Source organism: Phyllopteryx taeniolatus, chromosome 3 (genome assembly GCF_024500385.1).
Source record: "Phyllopteryx taeniolatus isolate TA_2022b chromosome 3, UOR_Ptae_1.2, whole genome shotgun sequence".
Lineage (NCBI taxonomy): Eukaryota > Metazoa > Chordata > Actinopteri > Syngnathiformes > Syngnathidae > Phyllopteryx > Phyllopteryx taeniolatus.
The window spans coordinates 14,115,538-14,136,217 of record NC_084504.1 but is presented as its reverse complement, the minus strand read 5'-3'; the positions used below and the strand labels follow the sequence as shown (position 1 = coordinate 14,136,217).

At 43.9% G+C, this 20,680-nt stretch overlaps 1 protein-coding gene across 4 annotated transcripts in view; it reads left to right on the top strand.

The window, feature by feature from the left end:
* smarca2 (SWI/SNF related, matrix associated, actin dependent regulator of chromatin, subfamily a, member 2) overlaps positions 1-20,680 on the top strand; it is a 92,280-nt gene that overhangs the window by 51,127 nt on the left and 20,473 nt on the right. For 3 of the 4 annotated variants that reach the window (XM_061767094.1, XM_061767095.1, XM_061767093.1), the window contains exons 21-26: positions 643-747; positions 838-924; positions 4,262-4,308; positions 6,491-6,657; positions 10,723-10,886; positions 18,404-18,631. In XM_061767094.1, coding sequence (XP_061623078.1) covers positions 643-747; positions 838-924; positions 4,262-4,308; positions 6,491-6,657; positions 10,723-10,886; positions 18,404-18,631 — 798 coding nt within the window. Of the gene's footprint in view, positions 1-642; positions 748-837; positions 925-4,261; positions 4,309-6,490; positions 6,658-10,722; positions 10,887-17,112; positions 17,452-18,403; positions 18,632-20,680 lie in introns of those variants that run through there. The other variant, XM_061767096.1, reaches the window with a different exon arrangement.

Below are 20,680 nucleotides of genomic sequence, written 5' to 3'. Positions count from 1 at the left end.
GTGTTTGTAAAACCTAAAGTCTGATAATCTTTTAGCATATGACATTGGCCTGTAACACCAGTAATTGATTAACAAATCTGGATCTCATTTTGGCGTTTAATCTGCATTACCAGACCTGATTAGCTGACTTTAACAAGAACTATTTGAGCATATCACATTAGGGTTCTGACATCGTCAAACTGATTTTGAGGATAATTAGCAAACTAATATTTTTGAGTTTTCTGCATTACCAGACATAATTAGCAGGTTCAAAGAAAAACTAATAAAAACGTAGGAACTTTCAAGTCTGAGAATATTTATTTTTTTTACATATTGCATTGGGGTTTTGACAGCAAACTAATCAATTAACAAAAGTATCTGAAAAAAGAATTCATTATTTTTCCTCTATATGCGGTGGCTCCAACCAGAGGCGGTTTGCTCGCTATTTGAAAATATTACTTTTTTAATGCATATTCCATTGGAGTTTTCAACTGATCTGCTTTCAAACTACAGGAATTAATGTATAACACTTGTTAGGATTCATTGGATTAATACTAAAGATATTCCATGTGTGTTTACATTCTGTGTTTTTATGACCACTATGTGCCAAAAGTGTCATCTTACACTTCCAATTTGACAGTTTTTCATTTGTCCTTTGCACAGGTGGAGTATGTTATTAAATGCGATATGTCTGCCATACAAAAGGTCTTATACCGGCACATGCAGAAGGGAATCCTCCTCACCGACGGTTCCGAGAAAGACAAGAAGGTACAAACACGTTGGGACCCCTACAACCTAATCGGCATTGCTTTTGCACATCATATTGACTATTGCTTGACTGCGGTACCATGGTCTCAGGGCAAAGGTGGTGCGAAGACCCTGATGAACACCATCATGCAGCTGAAGAAGATCTGCAACCACCCATACATGTTCCAGCATATCGAGGTGAGCTCCGTTTGGTGCTGATTGGGTTGGTGGGTAGGTAGGTAGGCAGGTAGATAGATAGGTAGGGAGATGGATAGATAGATGGTTAGTTAGTGGAAACGAATAGATAGATAGATGGTTAGTTAGTGGAAACAAACAGATAGATGGATGGTTAGTTAGTGGAAACGACTGATCACCAGAGGGGATATAGATCAATGAGGTCCACGGACACATTTAAGTCGCATCGGTTTTTCACCAGTTCATGCTGTATTTAATAAGGGTATACCGCTAACGTTGAATGCTGCAGTCACACACGGGTCGTTGAGTCCTCTTCCGCTTATATGATCTCACTATGTGAGACTATTTGCATCGTTTTTAAAGGGTATATAATAACCCGCTTCGATTGGAGAGTATTGAAGCTTTGGTGACGCACACACCAGCGTCCCATTTTAAATGCGCTGGGGATACACCGGTCCACTAAAGTACAAAGACCCGGTGTAGCTCACCTCATTGCAGAGTGGGCAGACAGATACTTCAGCTCCGCGGACATGTGGGGTGGAACAGACATATTTCATTTTGTTTATCATCATCATTATTAGCCCATTTTTATTTCCTTCACCCCACTGGCTAGCACGCAGCTTTGGGGAGGGAGGGTACTCATGCATGAACGGTCGTGCATGGGTGGGGATATATTCATGAGGTCCATGGACATATTTAAGTTGCTCGCAGTTATCACCAGCTCATCCTGTATCCTGTATTAGGTTGTCTTCTGCCACACTGGCCAAGTGACAATGCTCCAGTCATGCATGGATTGCTGTCTCCATTCATGCGAGACCATCATTGCTCCTCACTTAAAGGGAATGAATGAATTATAAGCCGCTTTGATTGGCGAATTAAGTTGGCAGTTTTTACACCCACCAGTGCAGACAACCCCTTTTATTAAATTGACTGGCTACGCGCATCTGCAAGTTTACAACAACCTGGTGTAACCCGCTACCTTGCAGAGTTAGGCCACGCACCACGCTGGATTAATGCAAGTCAAAAAAATAGAGCACAGCGGTTTTGGAGTCGTTGAAGTCGGCCGAAAGAGCGGTTGACCCCTACGTACATAACTACCTTTTCTCATTTTATTTCTTACGTGTGTCAAATGTTCTGAAGACGAGGCCTGCATGGAAACCACACAGGGAGCAACATAGTGAACTTGTTGACAGAGGAAATAAATAAATGGGGTTTAACGAAGAAAGCATCAGCAGTTGTCACAATGCCGCAAACATGCTACTTAATTTGGTATTACTTAAAAACCCAGCAAATAATAATAGTAGCTCTAACCCTAATAAGTAATAAAATATTGTTTACGTATACATGCATTTTACTTTCTCAATGCAGAGCTGTCATCATGTTTACTTTTGTACTCCATATGCACTAATAAGTTATTGTGCCAATTTTTTTTTTTTATTACAATTTACAACAGGAGATAAACATTTACGATAACATGCGGTTTACAGTTTAAACACAACTGTCATGTTTTTTGTACTTTTGTACTCCATATGCAAAAACTTTTATTTTCAGATATTTTATTGCGTAAAAAATATGACGTGGCATACGACATACAGTGGGGCAAAAATGTATTTTGTCAGCCACCAACTTAAAAAGATGAGAGAGGCCTGTAATTTTCATCACAGTTATAACTCACAGGCCTGTAACTTCTTCTTTAAGAGGCTCCTCTGTCCTCCACTCGTTACCTGTATTAATGGCACCTGTTTGAACGCGTTATCAGTATAAAAGACACCTGTCCACAACCTCAAACAGTCTCACTCCAAACTCCACTATGGCCAAGACTAAAGAGCTGTCAAAGGACACCAGAAACAAAATTGTAGACCTGCACCAAACTGGGAAGACTGAATCTGCAATAGGTAAGCAGTTTGGTATGAAGATTGCTTTGGTATCTACTGTGGGAGCAATTATTAGAACATTGAAGACATACAAGACCACTGATAATCTGCCTCGATCTGGAGCTCCACGCAAGATCTCACCCCTTGGGATCAAAATGATCACAGGAACGGTGAGCAAAAATCCCAGAACCGCACGGGGGGGACCTAGTGAATGACCTGTAGAGAGCTGGGACCAAAGTAACAAAGGCTACCATCAGTAACACACTACGCCGCCAGTGACTCAAATCCTGCAGTGCCAGACGTGTCCCTCTGCTTAAGCCAGTACATGTCCAGGCCCGTCTGAAGTTTGCTAGAGAGTATTTGGGTGATCCAAAAGAGGATTGCGATAATGTCAGATGAAACCAAAATAGAGCTTTTTGGTAAAAACGGAACTTGTCGTGTTTGGAGGAAAAAGAATGCTGAGTTGCATCTGAAGAACCCCATACCTACTGTAAAGCATGGGGGTGGAAACGTCATGCTTTGGAGCTGTTTTTCTGCAAAGGGACCAGGACGACTGATCTGTGTAAAGGAAAGAATGAATGGGGCCATGTATCGTGAGATTTTGAGTGAAAACCTCCTTCCATCAGCAAGGGCATTGAAGATGAAACGTGGCTGAGTCTTTAAGCATGACAATGATCCCAAACCCGGGATCACCACCCGGGCAACAAAGGCGTGGCTTCGTAAGAAGCATTTCAAGGTCCTGGAATGGCCTAGTCAGTCTCCAGATCTCTACCCCATAGAAAATCTTTGGAAGGAGTTGAAAGTCTGTGTTGCCCAGTGACAGCCCGAAAACATCACTGCTCTAGAGGAGCTCTGCATGGAGGAATGGGCCAAAATACCAGCAACAGTATGTGAAAACCTTGTGAAGACTTATAAAAAACGTTTGACCTATTGCCAACAAAGTGTATATAACAAAGATGAGATGAACCTTTGTTATTTACCAAATACTTATTTTCCACCATAATCTGCTTATATATTCTTTAAAAATCAGACAATGTGATTTTTCTGGATTTTATTCATTCGTTTTTTCTCACTTTGTCTCTCATAAGTAAGGTATACCTATGATGAAAATTACAGTCCTCTCACATTTTTTTTAAGTGTGAGAACTTGCACAATTTGGGGCTAACTAAATACATTTTTGCCCCACTGTATGTTTACATGGCATCAATAATAAATATTTCAAAATTGTCAAAATCTACTCATTTGCATATTGCTACTTCTTACTGACTCGATATCAAGCATTTATAGCAATATTGAATTGAATTGCAACCTAAAGAATCAATATCGAATCGAATTGCAACCAAAAGAGTCAAAATTTAATCGTGAGGTTCTCCTTTAACAATGCCCAGCCCGATAGATAAGATGGATGGATACTGTACTTTTATCCCAGTAGAGCTGCTCTTTGATTGTTCAATTCTCCAATGTAGGAGTCGTTTGCTGAGCATTTGGGCTACCCCAACGGCATCATCAGCGGGTAAGTTGATCGAAAAAGCTTTCTTTCATCTATCTACCTATCCATTCTTGACAGAATTTATGACAAGATGTGAAGCCAGCATTGTGTGCCAGTACTTACTGAGCATTGTCTACAGCTCGTTATTAGCACAGCGTGATGGTGTCGGCTGATAATTGATGCGCCTCCGCCGATAGCGGTTAATGATGAGCTGCTACTGCATGTGTGGGCAAATGCTTTAGCTTCAAACAGATTTGATGTGAAAAAAGATTAAATTTACTAGTTACATGTTCTCCTATGAGTTTTTTTTCTGCACTCTCTGCCTTTAAAGGGGTCATAAGCATTTTTTTCATAATTTTAAAACAGTTCTTAGCTGTCTTAATAGCGCATCTGTAAAAACTCAAGTATCAAGTCCTACTTGAGCCTTGGTGAAATTTGTCTTTTTTGGGATGGGCTCCAGCACACCTGCAACCCTTGTGAGGATACGATCTGACTAGAGCAGTGATTTCCAACCTTTATGGAGCCAAGGAACATATTTTACAATTGAAAAATCTCACGGGACAAACAAAAATGTCACAAAAAGTGGATACATTAATTACTGTATGTACTTCCTGCCATCTAATAGAAGACCATTTATCATTTGTTCTGTCTGTCACTATGCCTCACTGGCATAAATAGATGAACAAAGATACATTATTGTAATTTTTTTTTTTTGAGCAATTAAGTACACAAGTGTATACAGTAAATGAACGGGTCATTTAAATAGACACATTCCTCCATCTTGTGATCGGTTATCGTTTTTTTCAACTCGTTGATTGGTGATCGGCCCCAAAAATCTTGATCGCGTAAAGCCTACTATCAATACACCAACATTGTGCAGGACCCTCCAATTTGACTATTCCGCACATGTAGATTGCGATGATGATGCTCAAACAATATATTGTGATACATCCACCGTGCGTAACCGGCTAATGTGTACGCAACTGCCCATGAGGCGTGACTCATTGAAGTCTGAAGCTGGAGCCTGGAGTCTTCCTGAGACGTGAACGCCATAGAAATCTATTTGTAAAATATATCACACTTTAAATGAAAAATTAACTTCCGTAGCAAATAAGGAAGTTGATCATTGCCAGTGAGACATGCGCACCGCTGACATGCCCACCACTCCAACACATGTAGGAGAGCATGTTTTTTTGATTCTGTATGAAATAAATCCAATAAAAGTAATTTAATCAGAATACTGTGCTCATGACTGACCACACATTTGGAGGTCCATCAATAGAAAACGGTGTGAAGCAGCCGTTGTTGATCAGTGGTGCCCTGAAAACAGTTTGCGCCACAGAAAGTGGGCAAGTCACTTAAACCAATTTCACAACCGACATAGATCAAATAAAAACTAATGATCTAATCTTCAGTAACTCACCATTACAATTACTGCAGTTGTTGAAATACTGAGCGGTGCTTTCAAAGAAATGAGCTGTAGCAGCATGTTTTAAGCCGAAAAGCTCCTCGCAAGTGGAAAAAAGTCAAAAGATGCTGATATTTTTACCGATTAATATGATGTCGATGTTTAGCCATTGGCGTAATGTTGTACGGACACATTAAAGCCGTTGGGCAGTCATGAGTGTAGGTGAGCGTCATGGACCAGGTGTGTCCGGCACCCTCAGCCGCCGGGCCGTCACCGGCCGTCGGAGCTTTTAACTGAATTAAAACGTGCAATATGATGTTTCCCCTTCACAGGGCGCTAGACTTGCAACAGTCTCTGGAGTGCGGAAGAGGAAAGGTGCTTATGTCCAATGGAGAATACGCACATTGACAGATTTGAGAGAGAATGCCCAGATTTCAGTGTTGCTCCACCCAGATTTCATAGCTGGCAGGAAGTGTCGTAAATTACAGATTTGAGTTGGCGGGAGAATGCATGCAGCCAGAAAAGCACGTAGTTACACGCCTTTTCTGACTGAATCACATGGGAGAATATGGCCCTAAAATGTTACCAAAGACAGTGCCTGTGCAGTTATTAAAGGCCTTCACTGTGATGGGAATTAGCTCTGACGTTATTGGCTGCCGCATGTACAGCGGACGTTCTCTGAAGGGGCTAATTAAGGTTAATTAATGAGCGATGGAAATTAACCAAAGGGGTCTCTCGCCTCTTAACTGAGCTGTTCCTCAGTAATTATCCGTTTTGTGCCGTCCGGTCCCAACACAGGCCAGACCTGTATCGAGCCTCCGGGAAATTTGAGCTCCTGGACCGCATACTGCCCAAGCTGCAGGCCACCAACCACCGGGTGCTGCTCTTCTGCCAGATGACCACACTCATGACCATCATGGAGGACTACTTTGGCTACCGCAACTTTCAGTATTTGCGTCTGGATGGTAAGATTGCACCTCACAGTACAGTATTAATACACCAACAGTGAAGATTTAACAGTACATGTACAGTATTTGTTTTGGGATTTTTGGTAGCGTGCAGGTGAGGGACAGGAAGTGTAACTGCCTTGCGCTCCTTGCCAGGTGTCATCTCTGTAAACAAACAGTGCAGCTCAGCCTCTGGCTAGTGGATGTCATGGATAGCAATATGCTTTTGGAACTATATTAAACCATCGCTATTCACTAGTGTTTGGGATCAAACCCCGACGTGACAACCGAAGCTTTGCAGGTTACGCCAGCCAATCGCAGGGCACATATAAACAAACAACCATTTCACTCACATTCACACCGACGGGCAATTTAGAGTCCTCAATTAACCTACTATGCATTTTTTGGGGGGTGGGATGTGGGAGGAAACCGGAGTACCCGGAGAAAACCCACGCAGGCACAGGGAGAACTTGCAAACTCCACACAGGCAAGGCCGGGAAATGAACTCCGGTTCTCAAAAATGTGAGGCAGATGTGCTAACCAGTTGCCGTGCCGCTCAAAACGAGTCAAAGAATAAAATACTTCTTACTGACAAGTGCTGCAATACAGCCCATGAGCGCCACCATTTTGACCTAGTGCACATTGCTACTCTGCATGTTCGCATTGTAGCTTCACCGAGCTCTCCATAATGGTTGTTTAAAAATTTTAATAAATAAATAAATAAAAACCGAGCTCTCTGCTGGAGGAGGCTTGCATCATTTGCCTTCATTGCTCCATTTGTTGTTTTTTTTCACTTGAGCGCTGGCATCTCGATGCCTTGTAACTAAAAAAAACTCTTCAGTTGGGGCACTCAAAAGTCAAGGTACCACGGTACTCAGTTTTTGATTCTGTGGTACATGGATACTCTCATTTTTTAAATACCTATATCTCAAACGACCAGAGGAACACGCTATATTTACTCCGTTACAATTACTCAAGTAACGTTTGGGATAAATTGTACTTGTCAGAGTAGTTTTAATGCATCATACGTTTTACTTTGTCTTGAATATTTATGTTAAGAAGAAACAGTACTTTTTCTCCCCCACAATGATCTACATGTCACTCGCTACTTTATCAGTTATTGCATGCATGATCTATTTTTAGACTTTTGTTTTTGACTTCCGCAATTGCGCCGTTGCACCAAGCCAATGTAACCACGTTTGACTCAAGTTCACCAATCAAACGACACAAGAAAGTCACATGTCTGCACACCGTCTGTACTTGAGTCATATTATTCTAAAGTAACAGTACTCTTACTTGAGTACAATATTCGGCTCTTTGAGTCTTTGGGCTATATTTTCATAGACTGCAATGTGTGCTTCAGCGCAATGGTGGTGTCTCTTGATTTTTGTGCAAGCGCAAAAGCTGTTGTCTTTTGCCTCAGCAGCCAAGAGCAGTGATAACGCTCCAGTCATGCACGGACTCTCTCTTCCACACAGACATCTCCATGTGAGACCATCATTGTGCCTCAAATAAAGGGAATGAAAGAAGCCGCTTTGAATGCCGGGGAATGAAGTCGAGCTGTGTTCACTTCCACGACGGGAGTATGCCAGCTGTGCTCGTCTACCAAATTACAAATACCCTGTCTAACCCGCCTCCTCGCAGAGTTATGGCAATGCGCATCGATGGATTTGTTCTCGTCACGGAAATAGAACCCTTTATCTTGTGAGCTCCATGTTGTGCAACTAGTCCTTAGCAGCTGATCAACTGTTAACTTCCAACACTGCCAGTACTGATCCGGACTAGTCTTTACATCATCTTGAGACGTTTACCACCCTGTTTTCTCCGGATTTGCCTTTTGGACCACTACTGGAATCTTCCAGCATGCTGTTGTTTGCTGTCAGGCTGGTCGGGGGCCAGTGCTAGCTACGGTTCCTTTAACATGGCGTCTTAGAAGGAGCACGGCATTTAAGTGCTATCTTAGGGTGTTACAGAAAGAGCAGAAAAATATGGCACAAGTAGCTGTGTTTTTCAGCCAATAGTTTGTTATATTCTGCAGGAGAAAGCGCAAGTGGTCAATCACGAATTGGTGGGGGTTCACTGTAAAATAAAGCAGACAGAGAAATAGCATTTAAAAAAGACATTTTGGAAGAGGGAAGAACTGATCCAAGTACATACTTAATACACACCTGAAAGGCTGACTGAACAGTCATCTATTTCTTTGTGGAACACATTGTGATAGCAGCACTTGACTGATGGATGACGTGTTATACTCTTTATTGTGGGAAAAATCATAATATTCGCTTATTTTGCTACAGGTTGTGTGTTAGAAGTCCACAAGTAGCAGCTTGATATTAATCATTTTAATATAGGCAACTAATCAATTCCAGAGTTCAGGTGGATATAAAGTTACCGTAATGTCTTGTGTATAATACGCTCTCGAGTATAATGGGCACCCCCAAAATTGACTCCAAAAGTCAGGAAAACCCTTCTTCCTATGTATAAGGTGCACCCATGACGTTTTACCCATTGATATATTTATATGCAATAAATGTTAGTGGTGATGCGATCCTAATTTGTTTTTCTAATTTATTGTCTTAGCATTATGATTAATACTAAGGTTTGCTTGTTCTTTCGTAATGTATGTATTACTGTGGTGCATCTTAGTGTTTAGTTTTAACACCATGGATTTACGGATTTTTTATGGTATTTTCCACCTCCCACGTGACCACTGGCAATGTACTGAAAGCTACAGAGGTCATGTACCCGGATAACACGTTCACTCCTGGTGCAAGATAATAATAATAAAAAAAATAAAAAGTTAAGATACAAATAAACCTGCAGAGGGGGATTTACAAAGAAAACTGTGTGCTGTCAAAGTCATCCCGACTGCTGGTGAGGCTAATGGAGAAACTAGCTAGCATAGCCCTACTGCCGCAGCTGTTTGTAAGTAAATACTGTATTTCACTATCCTGTCAACAATCACCCACTGCTTTACGGCATTGAACCCTGTACTGTATTACCAATATCAGCTGTTAAATTTGTCACCGGGAATAAAAAAAATAAAAATAAAATGATTCAGCTTTCATGACGTCACATATCGTTTCAGAATTGCGTGTGCACTTCAGTGTAAAGCTTTTATCTTTTTTCATTTCACTCTTCATAAGAAACACCTAGTCATGTGGAAAGATTTTAAAACTTTTATGAAGCAACCAAATCTAATTTCCCTCACGGGATAAATAAGGTATCCATCCATCCATGTCCTCCGCGAAAGAAAAGATGAGGAAAATCTGCAAAACACACTCAGAAAACCCACGGCGAGTCATTGAGAAAATAAGGACTATATGATTAAACTAAAGTAAACGTTGGCAAGACATAAACAACGCCATCAAGTACATATCTTTCTGCCAGTGTGTGCTATAGTGACAAACTTGTCTATTTGGTTTAAAATATTTCATATTTTGATGTCATCTTAATTTTTTGACATTTCTTTACATTTTTTTTGTTTTTGTTTAACAAAAGCTTAACTAAAATACTATTGCACAAACCTGATTTGGCATATTCTCCTGTATACAGCCTGGGCATAAAGAAGTAATTAATTGTTAAATATTGCCATACAATATTCTCATGCAATGTTTTTTGGAAGTTGTATGAAGAACTTTAAAAAATAAGCAAGCGCTGTTGTTCTGAAATGCTGTCCTGGCAATCAAGTAGAGATTTACCCGTTGTTTTTTTAAAAAGGATATTGTCAAATTATCGTTATAGTAAAATTTAAAAATATATAAAGATATTTTTATTTGGCCATATCGCCCACCCCTAGCTAGAAGTCCACAAGTAGCAGGTTGATGCAGTATGTTTTAATCATTATAATATAGGCAGTTAATCAATTCCAAAGTACGGATGGATGTAAAGGTGTAGTTGCATGATAACCAACTTAATTAAAATGCTCGACAAACAGCTTTTCAACTTGAAAATGAAAAGAGAAATTAGCATATTTATGTGATGTATACCCGGGTAATTGAATAGCCTTGTAAAGAGGTTTATGGGTTGTTTCATCACGTTTTGCCTTGTCAACCGCAACGTCACGCTCTTCAATCCTTCCAGGAACCACTAAGTCTGACGATCGAGCGTTGCTGTTGAAGAAGTTCAACGAGTCGGGATCGCAATACTTCATCTTCCTGCTCAGCACCCGGGCCGGCGGCCTCGGACTCAACCTGCAGGCCGCTGACACCGTCATCATCTTTGACAGTGACTGGAACCCGCATCAGGTCTTTAGAGTTATTAGAGCAACCATTACATCTTAGCACGGCACTAAAATAGTAGCTGAAATTGACCATGTTTTTTGCCAAAAGCTTTGAAGGAAATGTAATTCACCAACTGTGTGGAGTAACTGCACTCTATCTATGCTTTCATTGGCTAGCTTAAATGAATGAGAAAAATCAAAAATTGTCAACTATTTGTACATAAACTGACAACATAGTCTATAAACACACTGGGCCTCATTCACTAATACATGCATAGATATATTCTTACTCTGCGCAGAACTTGAGTTTATGCCCAAAATCACAGTCGCATTCATGACACGTGCATACCGATAAATTTTGTTAGCACCAGCGTGCGTTTGTTAATTAATCAGAGCGTTGTGGCATCACACACAGGAGGGCACTAAAGGAGGAGAAACACCAGGGAGTAAGTACAAGCACGGGAGTCAGCGAATCAATCTTACTGTCGAGGAGCAATGCGTAGGCTATTGTACCGCGTGGGAGCGAGAATACTCTGGCACCGGATCCCTGTGTCCGGCTGGCTTAAATACAGGCAGTGGTGGGTGCTGATTGGGAACAGGTGCGCAGGCGAGGAGGTGGTAATTGCTGGAGAGAGGGAGAAGAGAGCGGGGCACAAAGCGCCGCCCAAGCTCCAAAAGAGGAACTGCAGGCCACCAAATCATGACAGTAAACCCCCTCCCCCCAACGGACGCCTCCTGGTGTCCTACCAGCCTTCTCAGGGTGAGCCGCATAAAAGTCCCTAATTAATGAGTCATTCAAAATCAGCTTGCGAAAGACCCTGGCACGCTTCTCCGGACCATAACCCTCCCACTCCACCAAGAACTGAAACCCCCTACCCCGGGGCCGCACATCAAGGATGCGAGACACAGTGAAGGCAGGATAATTGTCGATAATTCGGGGGGGGGGTGGAGGGAGCACGGCCGAAGGGGTGTAAGAGTACTGGTGGAGACAGCCTTGAGCAGAGATGCATGAAATGTGGGATGGATCTTGCGAGACTGGGAAAGCTTCAACTGTATAGAGGTGGGATTGCCGATTTTGGTGATCGGAAAAGGTCCAATGAAACGTGGCGTGAGCTTGCGTGATTCGGTTTGGAGAGGGAGGTCACGGGAGGAGAGCCACACCATCTGACCCATCTTGTATTCCGGTGTAGGAGAGCGATGAAGATCCGCCAACCGCTTGTTTCTTTCGGCCAACCGATTGAGGGCTGCCCTGGCGTCCTTCCAAATAGTTTGGATCCGCCACAGGTTCTGCCTCACCAACGGGACCGCCACATGATGCTCCTGTTCCTTAAACAGAGGGGGTTGGAAACCATAGCATGAAGGGAGACATACCTGTGGCGGAACTGGTGAGGGAGTTGTGGGCATATTCGACTCATAGGAGAAAGGTGCTCCAGGAGGCGGGCTTGCGTGCGGCAATGCAGTGAAGAGCGGACTCCAGATTTTGGTTTGCACGCTCCGTTTGGCCGGTGGACTGTGGATGTTAGCCAGAAGACAGACTCGCTGCTGCGCCCACCGCCTTGCAGAACTCCTTCCAGAGCTGGGAGGAGAACTGAGGACCTCGGTCTGAGACCATGTATATGGGGAAACCATGAAGTTTGTACACATGAAGGACTAGAAGGTTAGCAGTCTCGAAGGTAACTTAGGAAGGGGTACGTAGTGGACACACTTGGACAAACGATCTATTACGGTAAGAATGACAGTGTTTCCCTCAGAGGGGGGTAGTGCGATGACAAAGTCCAAAGCAATGTGGGACCAGGGGCGGCTTGGGATGGGTAATGGGCGCAGCAGACCAGCTGGGGGCAGACGCAGCAGGCTAGAACAAACTCATGGGTGTCTTGAGCCAGGCTGGGCCACCAGAAGTGTTGTTGGATGAATTGGATGGTTCAGTTGATTCCGGGATCACAGGTGAGCTGGGAATTATGTGCCCACTGAAGAACTTTGGAGCAGGCTGAATCGGGCACTAAGAGACGGTCTTGGGGTCAGGTTGGGTTCTTTGAGCCTTCTTAACCATTTGTTCGATCTTCCAAGTGGCAGCCCCAACAAAACAGGAGGAGGGAAGGATGGGACAACAGAGCTGGAGTGAATAGAGGCGAGAGAGGCTATCAGGCTTGCTGTTACGTGACCCAGGGCGGAAAGGGAGACTGAAGTTGAATCGGCTGAGGAACAAGGCCCAACGAGCATGCCGGGGGTTAAGGCGCTTAGCAGAGCGGCGATAGGCAATGTTCTTGTGGGCTGTCCATATGATGAAAGGAGTTCCGGTACACTTCAGCCAGTGCCTCTATTCCTTCAGGACCCCAACGATGGCCAGCAGCGCATGATTTCCTACGTCCTAATTGCGTTCGGATGGTGACTGGCGACGGGAGAAGAAGGCACAGGGATGTAGTTTCTGGGTTTCGGGATCCCGCTGAGAGAGGACAGCCCCAGCTCCTGTGTCTGAGGCGTCAACCTCGACAACGAACTGGAGGGAGGGGTCGGGGTGGCTCAGGATGGGGGCTCTGGTGAATAGTTCTTTCAGGTGTTTAAAGGATTGGGAGGCAACCAGGGTCCAATCAAATGGGGAGTTGGTGGAAGTGAGACAGGTGAGAGGAATGGTCACCTTACTGTAGTCCCACATGAATAAGTGGTAAAAGTTTGCAAAAGCTAGGAAACGTTGCAGCTTTTTGCGGGTGGAGGGAACGGGCCAGTTGACGACTGCCTGGGCTTATAGCCGGGTCCTGTTGTAGTTGTGCCTTGGCAATGATGTATTCCAGAAAGTGTACAGAGGGGAGGTGGAATTCACGCTTTTCGGTAGGTGGAATTCACACTTTTCGGGTTTCACAAATGGGCGGTTCTCGAGTAGGCGCTGAAGGACTTGGCGGACATGTTGACGATGTTCTTCCAGTGAGTGGGAGAAGATGAGGATGTCGTCTAAGTAGACAAAGACGAACTGGTTCAGCATATCACTGAGGACGTCGTTGATGAATGTTTGAAAAACTGTGGTTGGCTAATCCAAAGGGCATGACCATATATTCGAAGTGCCCAAGGGGAGTATTGAAGGCAGTTTTCCATTCGGCCCCCTCTTTAATGCTGATGAGATGATGTTGCGCCGGTCCAACTTTCTGAAGATCTGGGCGTCGCAGAGTTCAGCATATCACTGAGGACGTCGTTGATGAATGTTTGAAAAACTGTGGTTGGCTAATCCAAAGGGCATGACCATATATTCGAAGTGCCCAAGGGGAGTATTGAAGGCAGTTTTCCATTCGGCCCCCTCTTTAATGCTGATGAGATGATGTTGCGCCGGTCCAACTTTCTGAAGATCTGGGCGTCGCAGAGGGGTTCAAACGAAGGGTCAATGAGAGGCAGTGGGGCTTTGTTCTTAACAGTGATCTCATTGAGACCACGGAAGTCAATGCAGGGGCGGAGAGTGGTATCCTTCTTCTGGACGAAGAAGAACCCAGCCCAAAACCCAGGGGGGAAGAGGAGGGCCGAATAAGTCCAGCGGCGAGGGAGTCACGGATATAGAGTTCCATAGCACTTTTTTCAGGACGGGAAAGGTTGAAGAGGCGGCTGGAGGGGAGAGGGGCTCCCGGCAGGAGGTCAATGGTGCAGTCATAGGGGTAGTGGGGGGGAAGATAGATGGCAAGATCCTTACTGAAAACAGGGGAGCAGTCATGATATTCTTCTGGGAGAGATCGATTGGAGTAACTGACGTTTGCTGGAGGTCGGGACGGCTGAAAGAAGACAGTGGGCGTGGCAGAAATGACTCCAACCAGTGATTGACTGGTGGGTCCGATCTATTGCAGGGTTGTGTTTCTTGAGGCAAGAGATACCAAGGACTAATGGAGTCTCCGGGGAGGGAATGACAAAGAGCTGGAGGGTTTCACGGTGATTTCCTGAAATGAGAAGGGTGAGCAGTACCGTCTGGTGGTTAACTGGGGAGATAAGTCACCCGTCCAGGGCCGTAACCTTTTTAGAGGACGACGGGAGTTGTTGGAGGGATAGCTGAAGCTGACATGCCAAGCCCTCATTAAAGGTCAGATGACAAAGATGTTATGGGGTCAGTTAAAATTCATATTTGCATTGTTTATATGTTATGTAATACATGCACGTAACTTCCAGCAAGTTTTCAACCATAGTATAGCTAAAAATTTGGTTTTTATGACGCATATTGAGCCCTCCGCGCACATACCCGAAGCTCAAGACACCGGGGTGTAGTTACCCTGTCCACCACAAGGTGTACCAGAAGTGACGTTGCAATTGACAAACACAGCACGCTATACGCAATAGCGAGCAACGTGTTGGACTATGAGGAGGAAGAGGATTTCGACATACACCCAACTGAACTTGGCATCGTCAAAGCATACGTTTGAGCCGATCAGGAGGTCGGAACCTGACAGTGACGACGATGAGCAGCCAAGTAGCAGCTGTACAACAGAAAAAAAGAGTGGCCACTGGCTCGATGTGACGGTATGTCAAAAGGATGTCTTTTTATAGTCATGGCTTCAAATAATGGCACCACAGGGGTGCCAATATTTTTTAGCACGACTATAGGTATTAGACCGGAAGGCGCTAGATGCAAAAAGCGGAAGGCTTTTTCTGCATCATATTTATCCATTTAACTGCTGTATATCTAATATATAATCACTTCGAAATGCCAGATGTGGTTTGTAAAGGGTTTCTACAGTTATCAAGAAATTGTTTTCAATCTTTGTTCGCTGACCTTTAATAAAGCACTTGTCTGCGCTGGAGTCGATGACAGCGGTGACTGGGGTATTGCAGTCGGGTCCAATGATGCAAGCAGGAACGGTCATGCGAGAGGGAGAGAGGATTTAGTTTGGCTCACAATGGTGCTTCTCGATTCGTGGGGAGCCCTGACTTTAGTTTTAGTGGGCATGTGGTGATGAAGTGACTTGGCTACCCACAATAAATAAATAGCCGCTGACTGACGCGGCGCAGACACTCCTTAGGATCTAAACGAGTCCTACCAAGTTGCATGGGCTCCTTCGGGCCCGTGGGGGGTGAAGAGGGGTCTGGGCCTGCAGTGGGATTGCTGGAAGGGCTGCTAAACCGCGCAGACTGACCCCTCTTTCTCTCTCGCTCTTTTCCGTAACCTATTATCTAATGTAATAGATACGGTGATCATTAGAGTGACATACTTCTCATTGCACAGCAATAAGTTAGATAGTGGATGTGAATACAAATGTTTATTTATATATAATTTAATATATATATATATACAGTGGGTACAGAAAGTATTCAGACCCCCTTAACCTTTTCACTCTGTTATATTGCAGCCATTTGCTCAAATCATTCAAGTATTTTTTTCCTCATTAATGTACACACAGCACCCAATATTGACAGAAAAAAACGAAATTGTTGAAATTTTTGCAGATTTATTAAAAAAGAAAAACTGAAATATCACACATCCATAAGTATTCAGACCCTTTGCTGTGACACTCATATATTTAACTGGTGCTGTCCATTTCTTCTGATCATGCTTGAGATGGTTCTACATCTTCATTGGAGTCCAGCTGTCTTTGATTATACTGATTGGACTTGATTAGGAAATCCACACACCTGTCTATATAAGACCGTACAGATCACAGTGCATGTCAGAGCAAATGAGAATCATGAGGTCAAACGAACTGCCTGAAGAGCTCAGAGACAGAATTGTAGCAAGGCACAGATCTGGCCAAGGTTACAAAACAATTTCTGCTGCACTTAAGGTTCCTAAGAACACAGTGGCCTCCATAATCCTTAAATGGAAGACGTTTGGGACGACCAGAACCCTTCCTAGAACTGGCCGTCCGGCCAAACTGAGCAATCTGGGGAGAAGACCCTTGGTGAGAGAGGTAAAGAAGAACCCAAAGATCACTGTGGCTGAGCTCCAGAAATGCAGTCGGGGGATGGGAGAAAGTTCTAGAAAGTCAACAATCACTCCATCCCTCCACCAGTCTGGGCTTTATGGCAGAGTGGCCCGACGGAAGCCTCTCCTCAGTGCAAGACACATGAAAGCCCGCATGGAGTTGGCTAAAAAACACCTGAAGGACACCAAGATGGTGAGAAATAAGATTTGCTGGTCTGATGAGACCAAAATAGAACTTTTTTTACCTTAATTCTAAGCGGTATGTGTGGAGAAAACCAGGCACTGCTCATTACTTGTCCAATACAGTCCCAACAGTGAAGCATGGTGGTGGCAGCATCATGCTGTGGGAGTGTTTTTCAGCTGCAGGGACAGGACGACTGGTTGCAATCGAAGGAAAGATGAATGCGGCCAAGTACAGGGATATCCTGGTAGAAAACCTTCTCCAGAGTGCTCAGGACCTCAGTCTGGGCCAAAGTTTCACCTTCCAACAAGGCAATGACCCTAAGCACACAGCTAAAATGACGAAGGAGTGGCTTCAGAACAACTCCGTGACTGTTCTTGAATGGCCCAGTCAGAGCCCTGACTTAAACCTAATTGAGCATGTCTGAAGAGACCTGAAAATGGCTGTCCACCAACGTTCACCATCCAACCTGACAGAACTGGAGAGGATCTGCAAGGAGTAATGGGAGAGGATCCCCAAATCCAGGTACGAAAAACTTTAACATTGAGGAAAAAAATTTTCGTATATAATTTTAGCAAGTGCCTGCAATATACAAAGAGTGAAAAATTTAAGGGGGTCTGAATACTTTCCGTACCCACTGTGTGTGTGTGTGTGTGTGTGTGTGTATGTATGTGTGTGTGTGTATATATAGATAAAACATTGACCAATGTTGAAAAAAGGAATGTATAGTATCTACAGTTTTTTTTTTTTTCTGTAAAAACACAATAATACGTTTGTGATTTAGGATTTTAAAAAATAGACAAACATGCTTCCTAATTGGCAGCAACAAGCGAGGAAGCGGAATTTAATACAAATATTTATTATTCAAATCATATACAAAACTAATTATACAAAATGTGCTCAACTTTCCAGTGAAAAGCATGTACTTCCAACTTATTTATTCATTATTCATTCATTCATCTTCCGTACCACTTATCCTCACTCGGGTCACGGGCATGCTGGTGCCATTCACACTCACATTCACACCTACGGGCAATTTAGGGTCTTCAATTAACCTACCATGTATGTTTTTGGGAGGTGGGAGGAAACCGGAGCACCCGGGGAAAACCCACGCAGGCACGGGGAGAATATGCAAACTCCACACAGGTGGGGCCAGGATTTGAACCCCGGGCCTCAGAACTGTGAGGCAGATGTGCCACCTAGCACACCGTGCTGTCTCATTAACATAAACAACAAGCATCACAAAGCATGTATCTTCAAAGAGGTTTTTTTTTTTTTTTTTACCTGAAACAAGAAGTTTTTCAATCAAAAACAAATAAAACCACAATTATTTGTATTTGCAATTTTTTTGGGCTCATCCAAAACAATTAAAGGGTCTCCACTGGGATACGTCAGGGTGGTTTACAGCCACACACACACATGCAGACGTACCCAAGTATATCAAATAAAACAGGCGTATCTGGCCAACCATTTCCAGGACCTCCAGGCGCAGGACCGCGCACACCGCATCGGCCAGCAGAACGAGGTGCGCGTGCTGCGCCTGTGCACCGTCAACAGCGTGGAGGAGAAGATCCTGGCAGCCGCCAAGTACAAGCTCAACGTCGACCAGAAGGTGATCCAGGCCGGCATGTTCGACCAGAAGTCGTCCGGCCACGAGCGCCGCGTCTTCCTGCAGGCCATCCTGGAGCATGAGGAGCAGAATGAGGTATGTTGTTTGGTATTCGTATGAGAGTGTATTATGTATACTCGTTATAGTCATTACTGTAATTTCTTGTGTATAATGCGCACCCATGTATAATACCCACCCCCAAAATTTACCTCAACATTCTGGAAACCCTTCTACATATGTATAATGCATTTTACAATGCATGAGTTTTAGTTCACCTTTAGTTATGCGTCCCTTCACATTTTTTTGCATATCAGACACGGGACTCACATCAAACGAGATCCCTGAGACTTAGTCACCTCTCAGCAGGAATCTTGGCCCCCTCTTCATGAGCGAGAATAAGAATGTTGAGAAGAATGAATGAAAGAAATGAAAAAGAAAGCAGAATGCTTGCCTGGTCGCAGGTCACAGAGGCGCCCTCTGGAGCCAGGCCTGGAGGTGGGGCTCGGCGGCAAGCACCTGGTGGCCGGGCCTGCACCCATGGGGCCTGGCCGGGCAAAGCCCGGAGAGGCAACATGGGTGCCCCGTCCAATGGGCTCACCACCATGGGGAAAAGGGGTCGGGTGCGTAGTGAGTTGGGTGGCGGCCAAAGGCGAGGATCTTGGTGGTCCGATCCCCGGCTACAGTAGCTGGCTCTAGAGACATGAAATGTCACCTCTCTGGGAGGGAAAAAGCCCGAGCTGGTGTGCGAGGTTGAGAAATTCCGACTAGATATAGTCGGGCTCACCTCCACACATAGCTTGGGCTCCGGTAGAAGTCCTCTTGAAAGGGGTTAGACTCTTTTCCACTCTGGAGTTGCCCACGGTGAGAGGCGCCGAGCAGGCTTGGGGATACTTATTGCCCCCCAAATTCATCCACAGCACCCTTAGCCAACCTGACAAAGTCAGATTTTCTTACAAGTAAACGTGAAGTCCTCTGAGGACAGAAATTAACACATTTCAAACAATAATGAGTGAGATAATCACTTTATTTGTTGATTTCCAACACCTTTGATGACTGGGATGCTGCTGAGGAAGTGAGGGAAATTAAGAGACAGAAGCAGCACAGAGTTAAGTCAGATTTAAATCAACTTGTAGACGAGAAGGATGAAATCAATGCTAAGAAAACAACAAAATTCCTCTGCCCCGGAAAGAAAATGCTCTCACAGTTTTCAGCATAATGTCTGGTGATTGTCTTCTGTGCAGCCAGGGCAAAAGACTGTAGATGCCATGTCCTGTCTCTGAGATCAGCAATATGTCCAGTGATGCTGACATAATTTCTTTTACTTACGGAGGTCCACTGATCCCACAGTCAGAGCCGCATAGAGTTTTCTGCATTGCATCCAATTTTGCTTGCTTTTCGGTGTCATAAAGTTGTTGAATTTTCTGCATAGTAGTTGAAAACTTGGATCCCATGTCGCTATCTGTAGCACATTTTCTAATACTTTGTCTTCTACTACTAATAGTGGTCTACAGTCCAGAACAATTCACTTTGCGAGTGAATTTGTGATTTTCTCCAATGTTGATTTACTGGGTTTGGTACTGAATCCTGTCACTTACTCGAGTTTGGTTTGCTGACAACTCTTATAACTCGTACCGTGACTGCTAGCGCTAACAGCTCCGGCTGTTTCTGTGCCTGCTCCAACATGCTTTGCATTTAGATGGTACCGGAGGGTTGAAGTGCTCTGATGGTATGCAAACTCCTTTTTGCATAATCTGCACAAAACCACGCTTTTATTGGGGCTTCCATTAGGAGTTTTTTTTTTTTTTTTTTAATGAGATTTGCCACCCAACAGTCCTTCATCCAATTCCTCCATTGTGTTAGCCCTTAGCCACATAGTGATATGATTAGCCAAGGTCTGACGTCTGCGTCAGTGTAATTGCTGTACCAGGAAATCGTGCGCTGATAGACAGACATAGTTTCCGCATTTGTTTGGAAAGCAAACTACGATTAAAATGCATCAATATTTTTTTAAATTAATAAATCGTGATGAACGCATTAGAGGCCCATCACTATTTTTTTTCATTTCATGACCAATTTAGCTATTACAGAGAATTATTTTCATTTGTCCAATTAAATTTATAACTTAAATGTGTAATAACCTTTTAA